At 48.9% G+C, this 15,955-nt stretch overlaps 2 protein-coding genes across 2 annotated transcripts; both read left to right on the forward strand.

Moving 5' to 3' along the window:
- On the forward strand, positions 5,885–11,209 carry LOC8080371 (chloroplast processing peptidase). The gene is made up of 6 exons (XM_002451875.2): positions 5,885–6,508; positions 8,508–8,576; positions 8,661–8,729; positions 9,706–9,792; positions 10,324–10,391; positions 10,500–11,209. Exons 1-6 carry the CDS (start codon positions 6,047–6,049, stop codon positions 10,651–10,653), a joined length of 909 nt encoding a protein of 302 aa, XP_002451920.1. The 5' UTR covers positions 5,885–6,046; the 3' UTR covers positions 10,654–11,209.
- On the forward strand, positions 13,858–15,166 carry LOC8080372 (expansin-A13). The gene is made up of 2 exons (XM_002451876.2): positions 13,858–14,187; positions 14,295–15,166. The coding sequence occupies exons 1-2, from the start codon at positions 14,049–14,051 to the stop codon at positions 14,927–14,929; spliced, it is 774 nt and encodes a 257-aa protein (XP_002451921.1). The 5' UTR covers positions 13,858–14,048; the 3' UTR covers positions 14,930–15,166.

Genomic DNA, 15,955 nt, shown 5'->3' on the forward strand with positions numbered 1-15,955 from the left:
TCTTGCTGGCCATTGGGCTAAGGACTGCAGGCAGCCACGACGCGCCCAGGCCCACGTCGCGCAGGCGGAGGAGGAGCAGCCAGCTCTGTTCATGGCACATGCTAGCGCCGAGCCATCTCCAGCAGCACCGGCTGCAGCGGCTCTTCTCCACCTCGACGAGGCCAAGGCACACGCCCTCCTCAGCAGCGGGTCCGGCAGCAGCGATAAGATCGATGGGTGGTGCCTCGACACCGGCGCCACCCACCACATGACAGGCCGGCGGGAGTTCTTCTCCGAGCTCGACTCCAACGTTCGAGGCTCCGTCAAGTTCGGGGACGCCTCCGCCGTAGAGATCAAGGGCGCCGGCTCCGTAATCTTCGTCGCCAAGAATGGTGAGCATCGGCTGCTCACCGGCGTCTACTACATCCCCGCGCTGAGGAACTCCATCATCAGCTTGGGACAGCTGGATGAGAATGGCTCGCGCGTGGAGATCAAGGACGGCGTGCTTCGCATTTGGGATCCTCGTCACCGACTTCTCACCAAGGTGAACAGGGGGAGCAACCGCCTCTACGTCCTTCACGTACAGGTGGCGCAACCTTTTTGCCTTGCAGCTCGGCGAGACGATGAAGCCTGGCGGTGGCACGAGCGCTTTGGGCACCTCAACTTCGAGGCCCTGAAGCAGCTCGGCAACAAGGAGATGGTGCAGGGCATGCCGTGCGTCGACCACGTGGAGCAGTTCTGCGACACCTGCGTCCTCACCAAGCAGCGACGGCTGCCCTTTCCCCGCCAAGCAAGCTTCCGCGCCAAGGAGAAGCTGGAGCTCGTGCACGGCGACCTTTGCGGCCCCGTGACACCGGCTACACCTGGAGGACGACGCTACTTCCTCCTCCTCGTCGACGACGCGTCCCGCTACATGTGGGCTGTCCTCCTCGACACCAAGGGGGCAGCCGCGGACGCCATCAGGCACCACCAAGCTGCTGCGGAGAAGGAGTGCGGCCGCAAGCTTCGGGTGCTGCGCACGGACAACGGCGGCGAGTTCACGGCGGCTGAGTTCGCGGCGCACTGCGCCGACGAGGGGATCCAGCGTCACTTCACCGCGCCGTACACCCCGCAGCAGAACGGCGTCGTCGAGCGCCGCAACCAGACGGTGGTCGCCACCGCCCGCGCCCTCCTCAAGCAGAGAGGGATGCCGGCGATCTACTGGGGAGAGGCGGTGATGACCGCTATCCATCTCCTCAACCGCTCGCCCACCAAGGCGCTTGACGGCATGACGCCGTACGAGGCTTGGCACGGGCGCAAGCCGGTGGTGAGCCACCTCCGCATCTTCGGTTGTCTGGCGTTCGCCAAGGAGCTCACTCACGTCGGCAAGCTCGACGACCGCAGCACTTCAGGAGTGTTCATCGGCTATGCGGAGGGCGCCAAGGCCTACCGCATCCTCGACCCTGTGACACAGCGCGTCCGCATCTCCCGGGACGTCGTGTTCGATGAAGGGCGAGGCTGGACTTGGGACAAGGCGGTGGACGACGGCTCGGCTTCGACCCTCAGGGACTTCGTCGTCGACTACGTCCACTTGGAGGGAGCCGGGGGAGCTAGCAGCTCGTCCTCACCGAGCTCGCCCTCCTCGGCACTCAGCTCGCCATCAGCTTCGGCGAGCCCACCACCGCCTTCACCACCAGCGAGTCCAACACCACCGGCTACACCACGCACTCCTGCACCGGCTCCCCACTCTCCTGCACCGGCACCGGCAACTCCAAGGTCGGCACCAGCAGCTTTGGTCCGTCAGCGTTCGGTGGAGTTCGCCACTCCACTGTCCGGCGACGAGGATCGCGTCGACGCCTACCACGACGATGAGCCTCTACGCTACCGCACCATGGACAACATCCTCGGTAACCAACGTGTCCCTGGGTTAGCGGTACACGACTTCGAGGCGGAGCTGCACCTGGCACACGAGGACGGTGAACCTCGCTCCTTTGCTGAGGCGGAGGGAGACTCGGCATGGCGTGCCGCGATGCAGCAGGAGATGGACGCGGTCGAGCAGAACCGCACTTGGGAGCTTGCTGATCTCCCTCGTGGTCACCGCGCGATCACCCTTAAGTGGGTGTTCAAGCTGAAGAGGGATGAAGCCGGTGCCATCGTCAAGCACAAGGCTCGCTTGGTGGCTCGAGGTTTCGTGCAGCAGGAGGGGGTCGACTTCGACGACGCCTTCGCCCCCGTAGCACGGATGGAGTCCGTGCGACTTCTCCTTGCGCTAGCTGCCTAGGAGGGCTGGCGTGTCCATCACATGGATGTCAAGTCGGCGTTCCTTAACGGCGATTTGAAGGAGGAGGTCTACGTGCACCAGCCGCCGGGATTTGTGATTCCCGGCAAGGAAGGCAAGGTGCTTCGTCTGCGCAAGGCCCTCTATGGCTTGCGGCAGGCACCGAGGGCGTGGAATGCCAAACTGGATTCCACAATGAAGGGGATGGGCTTCGAGCAAAGCCCGCACGAGGCGGCCATCTACCAGCGGGGCAGGGGACGAAAGGCCCTGCTGGTGGGTGTCTACGTCGATGATCTTGTGATCACCGGCACCGAGGAGGTGGAGATCGAGGCGTTCAAGGAGAAGATGAGGGTGACCTTCCAGATGAGCGACTTGGGCCCTCTCTCCTTCTACCTGGGGATCGAGGTCCACCAGGACAGCTCCGGCACCTCTCTCCGCCAGGCAGCCTACGCCAAGCGCATTGTGGAGCTGGGCGGTCTCACCGGCTGCAACCCAGCCCACACTCCTATGGAGGAGAGGCTGAGGCTGAGTCGGGAGAGTACGGAGGAAGAGGTGGACGCGACGCAGTACCGGCGTATTGTGGGCAGCCTTCGCTACCTTGTCCACACGCGACCGGACTTGGCGTTCGCCGTCGGCTACGTCAGTCGGTTCATGCAGCGACCGACGACGGAGCACCAGCAGGCCGTGAAGAGGATCCTCCGCTACGTCGCGGGCACCTCCGACTACGGTCTGCACTACCCGAGGTGCCCCGGTGCGGCACATTTCATCGGGTACAGTGACAGCGACCACGCCGGCGACATCGACACGAGCAAGAGCACCAGCGGGACGCTCTTCTTCCTCGGCAAGTGTCCGATCAGCTGGCAGTCGGTAAAGCAGCAGGTGGTGGCTCTGTCCAGCTGCGAGGCAGAATACATCGCAGCCACTACCGCTTCTACTCAGGCTCTGTGGCTGGCTCGGCTGCTTGGCGATCTCCTTGGCAGAGACGCAGAGGCAGTGGAGCTCAGGGTGGACAGCAAGTCCGCCTTGGCCTTGGCGAAGAACCCAGTCTTCCATGAGCGCAGCAAGCACATCCGGGTGAAGTATCACTTCATCAGGAGCTGCCTGGAGGAAGGGAGCGTTCGGGCCAACTACATCAACACCCAAGACCAGCTCGCCGACTTTCTGACCAAGTCCCTTGGGCGAGTCAAGTTCCAAGAATTTCGCACCAGGATCGGGATGGCTCAGATACCCCACAAGGAGCCACACAAGACTTAGGGGGAGAATGATGGATAAGTCTCTGTTGGCTGGTGGTTGTGGGCTGCAGTAGGCAGCACATGGTTCTTGTGTAGGACAGCATCCTTGACTGCTTTTAGGACAGCAGTTAGCATCTGTAGGACAGCATCTTGACTGCTTTTAGGACAGCAGTTAGCATCTGTAGGACAGCATCTTAGACTAGCATCTTAGACTAGCATCTTGGCATATGCTGGCTGGTTAGCAGCCCTATAAATATGTATCCCCAACCCCTCAGGTTGGCATAGCATTGTGTGAGAAATAAACCCAGAAAATTGCCCCAACTCAGTGTGCTATCCTCTCAATGAGAGTAAGGATCCTGCTCACACCTAGAGCAAGGATCCAGCGTCTAACAATATATAGCTGATATTGCTCCCCATCAGTGCCTTGGTGCCTCATCAAATCTGGTTTTGATGGATACATGGACAATAGATAAGCTGTTTTGATGGAGCCTCATCAAATCTTGAGAGCATCACACTGTTGGCCGTTGGGATGAGATTTATGGGGTTTGGCAGGGGCTAAGGGCATTGCTTACCTAGCTGCCTTATCTGATGGGAGGACTTAAAAGGTGTTCTGTACTCCTGGTCGTGGTAGTGTTATGTGGTGTATCATGGGCGATTTAGCTATCTGAGAGTGTTAAGTTGGTTTGTGTTTTTGTAAGTTTTTTTACCTACCCGGGTTTTCTTGTTCTGAATACAATGATACATAGGAGCTCTCCTACGTTTTCGGAAAAGAAGGTGGTATTCTGTGGCTACTGGTGGGTATAATCACCTCAGGCAGGCTGAATGCTGATATGCTATTCTGTTGAACATTTAGACAATCTATGAATTTTGAACTTTTAGGCCAATGTCAATATGGTCTGTTGTCTTTTGGGAAGAACACTGATTCACTGCGTGATTAGCTTCCTATTTGGCTTGCCAAGCCGACGGCATGCAAGTTTGATGATTGGATGCCTGAACGAGGACTTGGGCCTGGCCGCCGGTTGCTGAGGATGCTCTAGCGATGCTGAGGCGCGCGAGCAAGATGAAACAGAAACTCAGAAAGTACATGGCGCATGGTCAGCCACTCGCAACAGCAAGATAGATAAACACAAGAACCAATTAGCGTCATCCCGCACGCATAGCGCCTGGCCAGCGATGGTCTGACTCATGTATGAGCCCAAGCTTGGCACATACAAGAAGTCAAGAACCAATAACCATGTAGTTTGGCTTCCATTTATGATCCAAGTTCGGCATATACATACAAGAAACGGATCACGCGTGTAGTATGCTTTATCCCTGTTTTACTGGAAAGCTTTGTGTGCGCTATAATTTTGGCAGAAACGTTTGCTAGAGATACGGCCATTTTAGTTTCAGCTAAACAATTCGGCATCGCGATTCACTATCACGATTAACTTGATTACTCCAAAGGAAAGCCATCCTATGTTGCAATGCAGATCAGTTAAAAACCATTTCTTTTTAAAATAGTTCATTATCTAGAAAAGAGTATTTCAATTTCTCAGAAACTCCTTCCACTTGCATCATATCATCATATGAACGGATGTAGAGTTAAGCTGACCTCAGAGTTTGTCTGGAAATTGGAACGCAAGAATTTCAAAGGTATAAATCTTTTCTATGGTTTTCCTGTGACATCAAAGGCAAAGCAAAGTTTGCTATGGCTTTTCTTATGAAGGAGCACTTCCTGTGAACCAAACGATGCTACGGTAAGGCTAGTCTCAATGCATGTTTCATGAGAGTGTCATGCACATTAAATAGAGTGCCACATAAGCAAAATTGCTGACTTGGCAGAGTTATTAAATGAAGGAGTTTCATCAGATGAGAGAGGAGTTTCATCCCTATGAAACTCATATGACTCGGTTACCTAGCTTATAGTCTTGATAACTGTGCTATGAAACTATGCATCGAGACTGGCCTAAGGCTGTCTCCAATAGAATACCTATTTGGGAACCAAACCCAAAATAGGTTTTCAACACAATACCTATGGCCTTCAACAGAGTACCCATACAGAAGACCCATTTTGGGTATCAGGAGAGGCATAACCCAAATTTAGGTATCCTCTCTCCTCGAGACTCATTTGCAGAGAGTGTTGTCTTTTAGGTCTTGTTGTTGGAGAAGATTAAAAATAGGTATGCAACCTTTTACCTGTAGCGCTACCCAAAAGATAAATGTGTCTTGTATTTTGGGTTACCATTGTTGGAGATAGTCTAACTCCATCCATAGTAAGGGAAATCCTGAACTTTTCCTTTGTTTTTCCTACAATCCAATGGGACCCTTGAACAGCCGGATTCGATTGGAATCTCCCCAAAAGTCGTACAAACTTTTGAAGAACAAAATTGAATATTACCGGTATGCTATTTAAGCACACCATTCCACTTGTCCATGGACCCGTGCTACCACACCGACCAAACACCCACAAGGCCGCCACTAGCTTACGCTTATCCTACCTTCCAGTCTTCTTCCCCAATCAGCGGCTGGCACGGACGTCGGCGAGCCGCGCGGCCGGAGGACCACTGCCTCCTTCATACCGCCGGTTTCCGCGGCCATGTCATCCGTCCACTTCTTCCCTGCCTCCTCCCAGACCCCGGTCCCCGCCCGCCTCCTCAAAACCTCCCCAAAGCCACCCCTCCCGTGCCCCCGCACCACCGCTTTCCAGAGCGTCGGCGGCAATTGCAATGCGTGGCGCGGCCCGTACATACGGCTGCGGCGGAGGGTCCGCACCCCGGCAGCGCCGGCCGACGCGCCGCCCGTGGGCCCCGACGGCGGGAGCGGGGGCGGCGGCGCGGGGGGAGGGAGCGGAGGGGAGGACGAGGAGGAGGAGGGGGAGAAGAAGGAGAAGGGATTGTTGCCCGAGTGGATGAACTTGACCACGGAGGACGCCAAGACGGTGCTGGCCGCCGTGGCTATCTCGCTCGCTTTCCGAACCTTCGTCGCCGAGCCGCGCTTCATCCCCTCGCTCTCCATGTTCCCCACCTTCGACGTCGGCGACCGCATCGTCGCCGAGAAGGTGTGTTTCTTCTCCATTCCCTCCATTTTCGGTTTTATTCATGTTTTGGTCATGCTGAGCTCACACTGCAACTTGGAACTCGGGTTGCTCAAATGCTTATGTATTTTCAATGAAATTTTGTGCCTTTTTGACACGTGTATGCTGTTATACATCATTAATACAAATTCAATGCAAAGGTAATCAATAATATGCTGGTGCTATTTAATATTTCTTTTTTTCTTTCTGATTATGTGGTAGTTTCAATCTGGGTTGATGCTGTTTGCCTCAATTACCATAGTCATGGGCTCATTTTTGTTGGGAGTTGATATCCTATAAGGCAATACCTAGGTTTCCAATTTCACTTTTCTATAGCATATATGGGCTCAAATTATTTACTTAAGGATTCGTAAACTTTGTTGTCCACATTTATAGAATCTCTTGGTGCATAGCAACACCTTTATTTTCCAAAAAAAAAAAATCAAGATTCCCCGTCACATCGAATCTTACGGCACTTGCATGGAGTATTAAATATAGACGAAAATAAAAACTAATTACACAGTTTACATGTAATTTGCGAGACGAATCTTTTGAGCCTAGTTAGTCTATAATTGAACAATAATTACCAAATACGAACGAAAAGTGCTACAGTACCCAAAATCTAAATTTTTTGCCAACTGAACAAGGCCTAAATATGATGTTCTAATTTGGTTCTAAGTGAAACTACACGGATTAACTTCTCTAAATAACAATGTTTTCAAGACGGTTGGTCGTGTCTGGACGCTGGGGGACCGTCCAGGTCGTCTAGGACGACTAGTCGTCGTCCAGGACGATTAATCGACCCTGGACGAGTCCCGTGGTCGTCCCCTACATATGGGGACTGATATATAGCATATATATTATGTAGCTATATACAATACACATTATACCATATATATATATATATACATGTTCTAGGCTCTAGAGTCTAGATAGGTCAGCTGGCCACTTACCTGGCTGCTGCAGAGCCCTTTCTTGTCTTGCTGGCTGCTGCACGTTGCACGCTTGAAGGGAGCATCTTCGTCGTGCAGTCCTCCTCCCTTGCACAGAGAGGGAGGGCAGCTGGAAGGGAGGAAGGGAGGGAGGAGAAGCTGGGAGACGGAAGGGAGGAGAGGAGAGGAGGAGGAGCAGCTGGGAGACAGAAGGGAGGAGAGGAGGGCAGCAATGGAGGTGGTTGCTGCTGCTGGACGGGAGAGGAGAGGAGTGAATGTGTTGTGCTGAAACGAGTGAGGGGTAGACAACATAAACCCTAATGGGCTTGGGCCAAAATATAAGGCAGCTAGCTAGGCCCAACTCTGAGATGCAGCCCATCTACTGCCTAGACCATCTCCTGACTGGACGCCAGACAACCTGGACGGACAATTAATCGCGACTGGACGACGACTAATCGGACGACCAGTTCCCTGGTCGTTCTGGCCAAGTCGGAGGCCTGGTCGAGTACCTCCAACCGTCCAGGACGATTAGTCGCGATTAATCGGACGTCTCGAAAACATTGCTAAATAAGAGCAATCTTCAGTCAATACACTCGAAATCGCCTGTAGCAGTTTTGTAGTTCAGGAGCCATTTAATTTGGGATGCAACTCAATAATTCAGTTCAAAGACTTTCACCATATCATATATTTTTTTATTTGCACTATGTTTTGTACATGATTCTTAGGCCAAAGTACATGATGGTTATCATGAACTGGGTTTTGTGGGTCTATTAACTGGTACCTAATGGCTAATGCACTTCGAAGCTAATATTGCTTGGTTTTATCTAACTTTATCTTTTTATAAGTTGGTTTGTAGACTAGTTCGCTGTAGTCTTTCATATTTTCTAAGTTGGATAATTTGCTTAGTCCATTTGAATTTGTATGATGACACTATGGCCCACTATTATTCTGGATTTGTTTATGTCTTTGCTGAAAGATGAAATCTGATGTTTGCTAAGTTAGAAAAGTTATAACTATTTCATTGCATAATTGACCATATTAATATTTCTCAGGTTACTTACTACTTTAGGAAGCCATGTGTCAATGATATAGTAATTTTCAAAAGCCCTCCAGTGCTGCAGGTACTTGAAGGTACACATATGTTCATTGTTTCTTGATGATATATGTTGTTTGTTGATTTGGAATCTTTGTATATTCCTTTTCAGGAGGTTGGGTATACCGATAATGATGTTTTCATCAAAAGAGTAGTTGCCAGGGAGGGCGATGTTGTTGAGGTTTGTTTCAAAATCAGAAACTATTCTTTTATGTGTGCGCTATATCCCTTGAGTGTAAACCTCAGTCATTTTCTCTGTGTCCCTGAATTCCTCTTTTGTAAGCTATCCTCTTTAAGACAAACAATTAATTGTGCACAGCTGATAGGTTAGGATGTGGCAACTAGCAACAAATTCTTAATGTTATTTGTTTTCTGGTTTGTCTATTGCTTTTATTGTTTCATTTGTTGTATTTGTTACCTTAAGGCCTAAACCAAACAGGAGACCTTCTCAAATGTCATGTTGGAAGGAACTGAGGACCTGTTTGAATAGATGAGATTTGGTCCTGGAGCAATCTCTTCCAAGCACCTGATATTGTAATTCTCATACAGAAGGAAAAAGGGATTTCCAAAATATGCATACAAAATAGCTTTGTAATTTTATTACCCTTCTTTTGCTCCCTGTGCTTGCTTCTTTACCACTTCTGCACGTGTGTCATGATGGAAGTCCTGTATTGCCCCAAGTTCAACAAGATGGCTTTATCCCAAACCCATGGTCACTTGGCTAGCCACCACTTTGTGGATGTTGAATTCAGCTGCAGACAAACCTTTGTCTGTTTCATATCTATTCATACCAGGCACAATGTCAGTGACTGTTGGTGTGGATGCCAAATCTGAGGTCTTATTCTCCCAAGTTGGTGTCAATGGTTATTGTCTGCTGGTTTCCATATATTTATTTTTTTCACAGCTGATTGTTTTCTGTTTCATGCTGGAATTATCAAGGACTCATGAAGTGATTTAGTCTTAAGTACTTATAATAGTGGAAGGGATAGGAAGAAAAACATACTATAAGTTCATTCAGATTGCATAACTCGTGGTTAATCCTACTTTTGATGTGAGTTTATGTTCAAGAAATTGCCAATTGCCATACATATTAAGTACTTGTTTATTTGTGTGTTACTGCACATTTTTCTTATGTTTTGTTGCCTGGTGCGTTGCAGGTTCACCAAGGAAAACTTGTTGTGAATGGTGAGGCTAGAAATGAAGAATTCATTCTTGAGCCACCTTCTTATGACATGAACCCTGTGGTATGATTTTTCTGGGCTGCTCATGGGTAACATGTGAAATCCCTGCATACATTTGTATGCTTTTTCTGTGAGATTTATGTATGTAATATGAATGACCTCTATGCTGCTACATTTTCTATGACAAACAAATGGCAGATACAACAATTATGTTTAAGTTGGACTACAGACTCCCAGCAGTCCCAGCAGTGGCTGAATTGTTGTTTGTTAGATGAATTTATAGATTATGCGACCTGCTCTTAATATTTTAGTCTACTTCAGGGGAAAATGCATTTTGAGTGGCTCAGTACCATGTTATGCCAAATTATGAATAAGACTAAGCTGATATATTTTGAATCATCTTAATCAATGAAATTAGAGTTGAGAGCACCCACCCAATTGAATGCATATACCTATCAACATGCACAGATAAATTGTTGTATAAATATGGTTTCTTTGCTTTATGCTAGAATTTATTTTTCGAATCCTTGTAAAGAACATGTTGAGTTTCATGTTTTTGTTTTTGTTTTTGTTTTCTTTACCATGTTGATGCAGCAAGTACCCGAAAACTCTGTTTTTGTGATGGGAGATAACCGAAACAATAGCTATGATTCACATGTGTGGTAATACGTCAGTTCCTTTCAAATTTCTGTTTATTTTTCTCATGTTGCCACTTATGTCATTTCAGAGTCTGAATTTAATTGACCGTCACCATTTCACAACCTTTGCAGGGGCCCTCTTCCAGCAAAGAACATACTGGGGAGATCAATTTTTCGGTATTGGCCTCCTGGCCGAATAGGGGGTACTACCAAGGGTTGCTTTAACCCTGAATTAGATTCTGAAACAAAACCAGGATCGCTTATTGATGTCAAATTGACAAAGTAGGAAAATTGATAAGTTAGTTTTGGTGGTGCCTGATGTGCAGTGGGAGCTTCCCACTTTAGACTATTCCTCTTTTGGTAGAATGTCGCAGAGGAATCCTTTGTGGCATGTTGCTCCGTTAGAAATCAGAGAGTATTAAGACATTTCGTTCTCATTTCTCATTGGATTGGAATGAATGGCCAAAAGGCACAGAAACCATTTTGTCTCAGGGTTTCTTGGCCTTTTGCCTTGTTGTATACTAGGGAAACTTAGACGCCTGACCTAATCAAGCTGGAAAAAAAATGGTCCCACTGTTGAAATCTAGAGTTTGGAACATGATAGATCCGTGTACTACATGACATGCAAGTAAAATGTACATCCTGTAAATGGAGAACATGTTCATTCAGTGTGCTATGCTGTGCGGTTGAACAGCGCAGAGAAACTACCCGGATTATTTATGCTACCGTAGAGAAAAGACAAATCATGTTAAATTGCAAGTGCAGACGTGCAGTTGAGTTTTCTAACCATTTGTTCTTGTTTTGTAAATTTTGTAAATGTTGGAATGGATATGTGAGTTTTCTGTAGGCTTGCCTCAAACAGAAATTCATGTTACTATAGTCCCATAAAGTATCGTAAATTACTACATCCGTTTAAAATATGGGTTACTATGCTGTTAGTTCTGTCCAAAGCCAAACTTGTTTAATTTTATATTCTTTTTTGTCGAGGATTTTTTGATTTTATCTAATTCTAAACTATTAAACAGAATGTATGAAGTATGATACCGAATGAATATACTATATATATCAAGATATAATTGATGGTAGATTTAATAGAACTATTTTGATATTATTTGATGGTAGACTTGACAAAACTTATCTGACACTGCGCTCTTAATACTGTCACTGTCTGTATAACTTCCTCAGAGCAACTCCAGCAGAGTAGCCCTCAAAATAGGGCCCCTACTTTTCATTTAGGTGCTCTCCTTACTTTTTCGTGTCCAAAATTTTTACTTCCACTCCAACAGTACTAACTAAAATCTAAATTGGCAGACAATGACATATGGGACCCACTTATCATTGGATCAAATATTTCACTACCGCGTGGCCGCAGGATGGGGTGGTTCGACGCTCGCGACGAGCATGGCTGGGGCTGCTCCCGTTCATCGAGGAGGAGCCGCTCTCACCGGAAGGGATGGAGGCGAGGTCCAACGGTGAAGGTCAGAGGTGGAGGGAGGGAGTGTGGTAGTAGAGATTGGCGCTAGAGGGAGGTGGGCGAAGCTGCGTCTGTACGTTGTGAGGAGGTAATGGCCACACCACACCACACAGAATAGGGGCTGGGCTGTTGGGCCAACAGGAATAGGGTCTGCAAGGAAGATTTGGGTGCCCACCCTAAATTGGGGGCTCAAGTAGGGGCCCTGCTAGAGTTGCTCTCAGTCGAACAACAGTGCTGGTAGTGCTCATCTCCTGTATTGCAAATCTCCCCAGCAACGCATCCCAGGGTGCGCGGAGCTAGGGCTGTTTCAATGGTTCTCAAATAGCTTGTCTACGAAAAATTCTATTGGCCATTGAGAAGAGAGATGACCTAAATAGGTAGTCTAGAACGCTTTCTCGTAAACAACTCTCTCACAATTCACGTAACTCTTCCACTATAGTGTTCGTTGTTTATTATTTCTGATTATTCATCTAACTAACTATTTGCAATTTGTTATTAAGGACGCCCTTAGCAAACTGTTGCATCTGCGGATCTGCCACTGGATTGGCTGCCACGGCAACAAGCCCCATCACTCTGGGCACAAAACTCGATACCTGAACCCCGAACCCAAAATACCTGGACCCGGATCTGAAGTACCCGAACTCGCACTACCCGATGTCTTGTTCGGATAGTAAATCCTATTACCTGAATTTATATTGGGTAATTCGAGTAATTACACCTGGTATTGGGTAATTCGAGTAATTCGAGTAATTATATTGGGTAATTCGAGTAATTACACAAGTGCATCACATTGGTTAACAAGAAACTTACCAGCCGTAACTACCTCACCAGCAAGGATTGCTTCCACAATTGTATAGTGAACACACCCCTGACGGACGTTCCCGTGGTTGCCCTTCTTTGGCGGGTAAGGATAGTTGCTTTGCAGTGCCCTGTCTGATTACAGTTCTAGCACAGGCGATTGGCAGGTGGAGTCTTGGCATAGCTGGGCCCAGTGTTCCCCCTAGGATGAGCAATGGAGTACCCCTTGCGGAACCCCGTCTTCGCCTGATTCATCTTTGCTGGAGGGCGATATCGTGTGTTAGGAGCTGGAGCACGATACTGGGGCCTAGCTGCCACTGGAGCCTTGGACTGAGATGCCCCTGCCCCGGCCTCAAAAGCTCGCTTGCGAGTCTTGGTTGCAGTGTACACAATATTGTAATTCTCTTGGGTAAGAGCATCACTGACAAACTCATTGAAAGTTGCATACTCCCATAGTCTTCAGCAGCTTGGGGCCAAGACCCCTCTTGAAGCTAGCAATCTTCTTCGACTCAGTGCTCAGAAACTCAGGAGCATACCTCGACAGGTGATTGAAAGCATGCAAGTATTCCTTCAGAGTTTTGTTGCCCTGAGTTAACTACATGAACTCAGTATGCTTCATCTGCATGACCCCAGGAGGTATGAAATGCCCCTTGAAAGCTTCACGGAAGAGATTCCAGTCAACTACGGTGTTAATGAGTGATCATCTATTATGTGCCAAATTCTATGATGTTATTACTTTTGCTGTGATTTTATATATTTCGGATATATTGGGTATACCCGAACCCAAACCCAAATTTGCGGATACCTGAACCTGCAAGTAGTGGTTTTTTGAGCTGTCATCGGGTAATAATTCTCATTACCCGAACTTTTGAAAACCTAAAGTACCCGACCCGAAGTTTGCGGGTTACCGAACCAGACTGAAAGCCCCAAAATCCTCCCGGCCAGATCCCCTTCGTCGACAACCTGATCAATTATATGGCAGGCATGGCTGCACTGACGAGCTAGCGCACATGCATGCGAACATGCACACACACCAACATGACACGATAAGGCACCGTCCTTTTTGCGCATTAGCACGCACGCCTCACCTCCACCACCACCACCCTGGCTTTGCGCAGGATCATCTTGATCCGTTCTTGCGCCTGCGCCACGAGATGACGCTCCTTTTTTGCTACTACGTTTGCTGCGCCCAGTCGCCAACACGCCAACCTTTTCCATCCCCAGCTCCGATCCTACTGCAGATATAAGTACAGTATATCTTTTATTTGGCTGTACTTATATCTGCATTCGTCGTATCTTTTATTTGGCTGCCTCCATCACCACTCGATCATACATATTATCCAGCAAACTGTTGTGTGTGATCGATCCATCCATCACTAAGCCCAGCTGAGACACGCACGTACGCATATATGGCTGGACCTGCTTACGCCCGCGCGGCGCTCGCGCTCGCGCTCGCCGTGGCCGCGGCCGCCGCGGCCGACGCGCAGACGGAGTGGCTCAGGGGGCATGCCACGTTCTACGGCGGCGCGGACGCCTCCGGCACCATGGGTAAGCTAAGCTAAGCTAAGCAGCCTGCAGCCAGCCTCTTATTAATAACTGCACGCGAGCTGACGATCGACGACCGGCGGCATCACTGCCAATGCATGCATGAGCAGGGGGCGCGTGCGGGTACGGCGACCTGTTCGCGCAGGGGTACGGCACGCGGACGACGGCGCTGAGCACGGCGCTCTTCTCCGGCGGGGCCTCGTGCGGGCAGTGCTACAAGCTGGTGTGCGACAGGAAGACGGACGCGACGTGGTGCAAGCCGGGGGTGTCCGTCACCGTCACCGCCACCAACTTCTGCCCGCCCAACTGGAAGCTCCCCGACGGCGGGTGGTGCAACGCGGTGCGCGCCCACTTCGACATGGCGCAGCCGGCGTGGGAGAAGATCGGCGTCTTCAGCGGCGGCATCATCCCCGTCATCTACAGGAGGGTCTCCTGCGTCAGGAAGGGCGGGGTGCGCTTCACCGTCAACGGCCACGACTACTTCAACCTCGTCCTGCTCACCAACGTCGCCGGCCCGGGATCCATCAGGGCCATGGACGTCAGGAGCTCGAAACCGCCGGTGGACTGGATGCACATGGCGCGCAACTGGGGCGCCAACTGGCACTCCCTCAGATACCTCACCGGCCAGGGGCTGTCGTTCAGGGTCACCGTCACAGACGGCCAGACCATCGTCTTCGCCGACGTCGTGCCGCCCAAGTGGAGGTTCGGCCAGTCCTTCTCCAGCAAGCTGCAGTTCAAGCTGTGACTAACTGACTACTACCGTACTAAAGGTAGCCCGTACATGTACCGTACCACCGTGTGCGTGATGATCGATCATCGATGATTATTTAATTTGGACCTCCAGGCCAATATATACAGTAATTGATTTGGTTGTGACTTGCATTGTGGAGAGGGTTCATTTACCATTTCTGTATGTAGGAGTACATACGTGCTTCCAAATTTTTTTATTTGAAAAGAAACAAGACTTGTTAATTTATTGCTACTTTGCGCCTGTGTTATGTACATAAAGAGATTTGCTGATTTCATAACTATGTGCAAATTAGCAACTCCCATTTTCTTTAGATTACTTTTGTCTAATCGTTTATACGGCTGATACTGATGCTGATTTATTCTAAGAGTTCTGTGTACCGATGCCACAAAGGTCTTAGGTTTGATTCAACTTCTTTTCCAATTGTCTTTATCTAAAGGCTGAATTCGCTTGTTTATTAGTGGCTGATAAGTTCAAGCAAATAGGGTTAAGAGGGTTAATTAACCATTTCTTTAGGAAAATCCGTTTGTATGTGTTATCTACATAAAGAGTATTCATAAACTGTGAAGTTAACTATTCCAATGTTTCTTTGATTATCTGACTCAATAATTACTGCTTTATTATGCTGAAAATAAAGACGATCTTACTTGTCACAAACAGCAAAATATCCCAAGATGGAATTCAGCACTCACGTAAAAAAAAAACGACTTGTACAAAGAGAAGTCAATGGACCTGAACGTTTAACACGTACACAACTACACAAGCTCATCAACTCGCCATAGCGTGATCTAGCTTGAATAGCAAGTACAGTGTTGACTTTGACTCTGCTATGTACGTTCACCGCGAAGCAATACTACGTGGTGTGGTGTTGATGGCATCTCAAGGCTCTGACAGCTTTACGTACGCACGTCGGAAGCAATGTGCCACACTGTACTACCTTGTCCGTGTAGCACTTCCTTTTTTCCGCATTGACCGGGTTGGTCGATCTCACTAATCCGTAAAACGATCCCATTTCGTGTTTAA

The sequence above is a fragment of the Sorghum bicolor genome, chromosome 4 (assembly GCF_000003195.3).
Source record: "Sorghum bicolor cultivar BTx623 chromosome 4, Sorghum_bicolor_NCBIv3, whole genome shotgun sequence".
NCBI classification, from domain to species: Eukaryota; Viridiplantae; Streptophyta; class Magnoliopsida; order Poales; family Poaceae; genus Sorghum; species Sorghum bicolor.

Coding starts and splice junctions, on each gene's coding strand:
- LOC8080371 (XM_002451875.2), top strand. CDS start 6,047: ATGTCATCCGTCCACTTCTTCCCTGCCTCCTCCCAGACCCCGGTCCCC. Junction 6,509..8,507: donor ACCGCATCGTCGCCGAGAAG/GTGTGTTTCTTC, acceptor AATATTTCTCAG/GTTACTTACTACTTTAGGAA. Junction 8,577..8,660: donor AAAGCCCTCCAGTGCTGCAG/GTACTTGAAGGT, acceptor ATTCCTTTTCAG/GAGGTTGGGTATACCGATAA.
- LOC8080372 (XM_002451876.2), top strand. CDS start 14,049: ATGGCTGGACCTGCTTACGCCCGCGCGGCGCTCGCGCTCGCGCTCGCC. Junction 14,188..14,294: donor GGACGCCTCCGGCACCATGG/GTAAGCTAAGCT, acceptor ATGCATGAGCAG/GGGGCGCGTGCGGGTACGGC.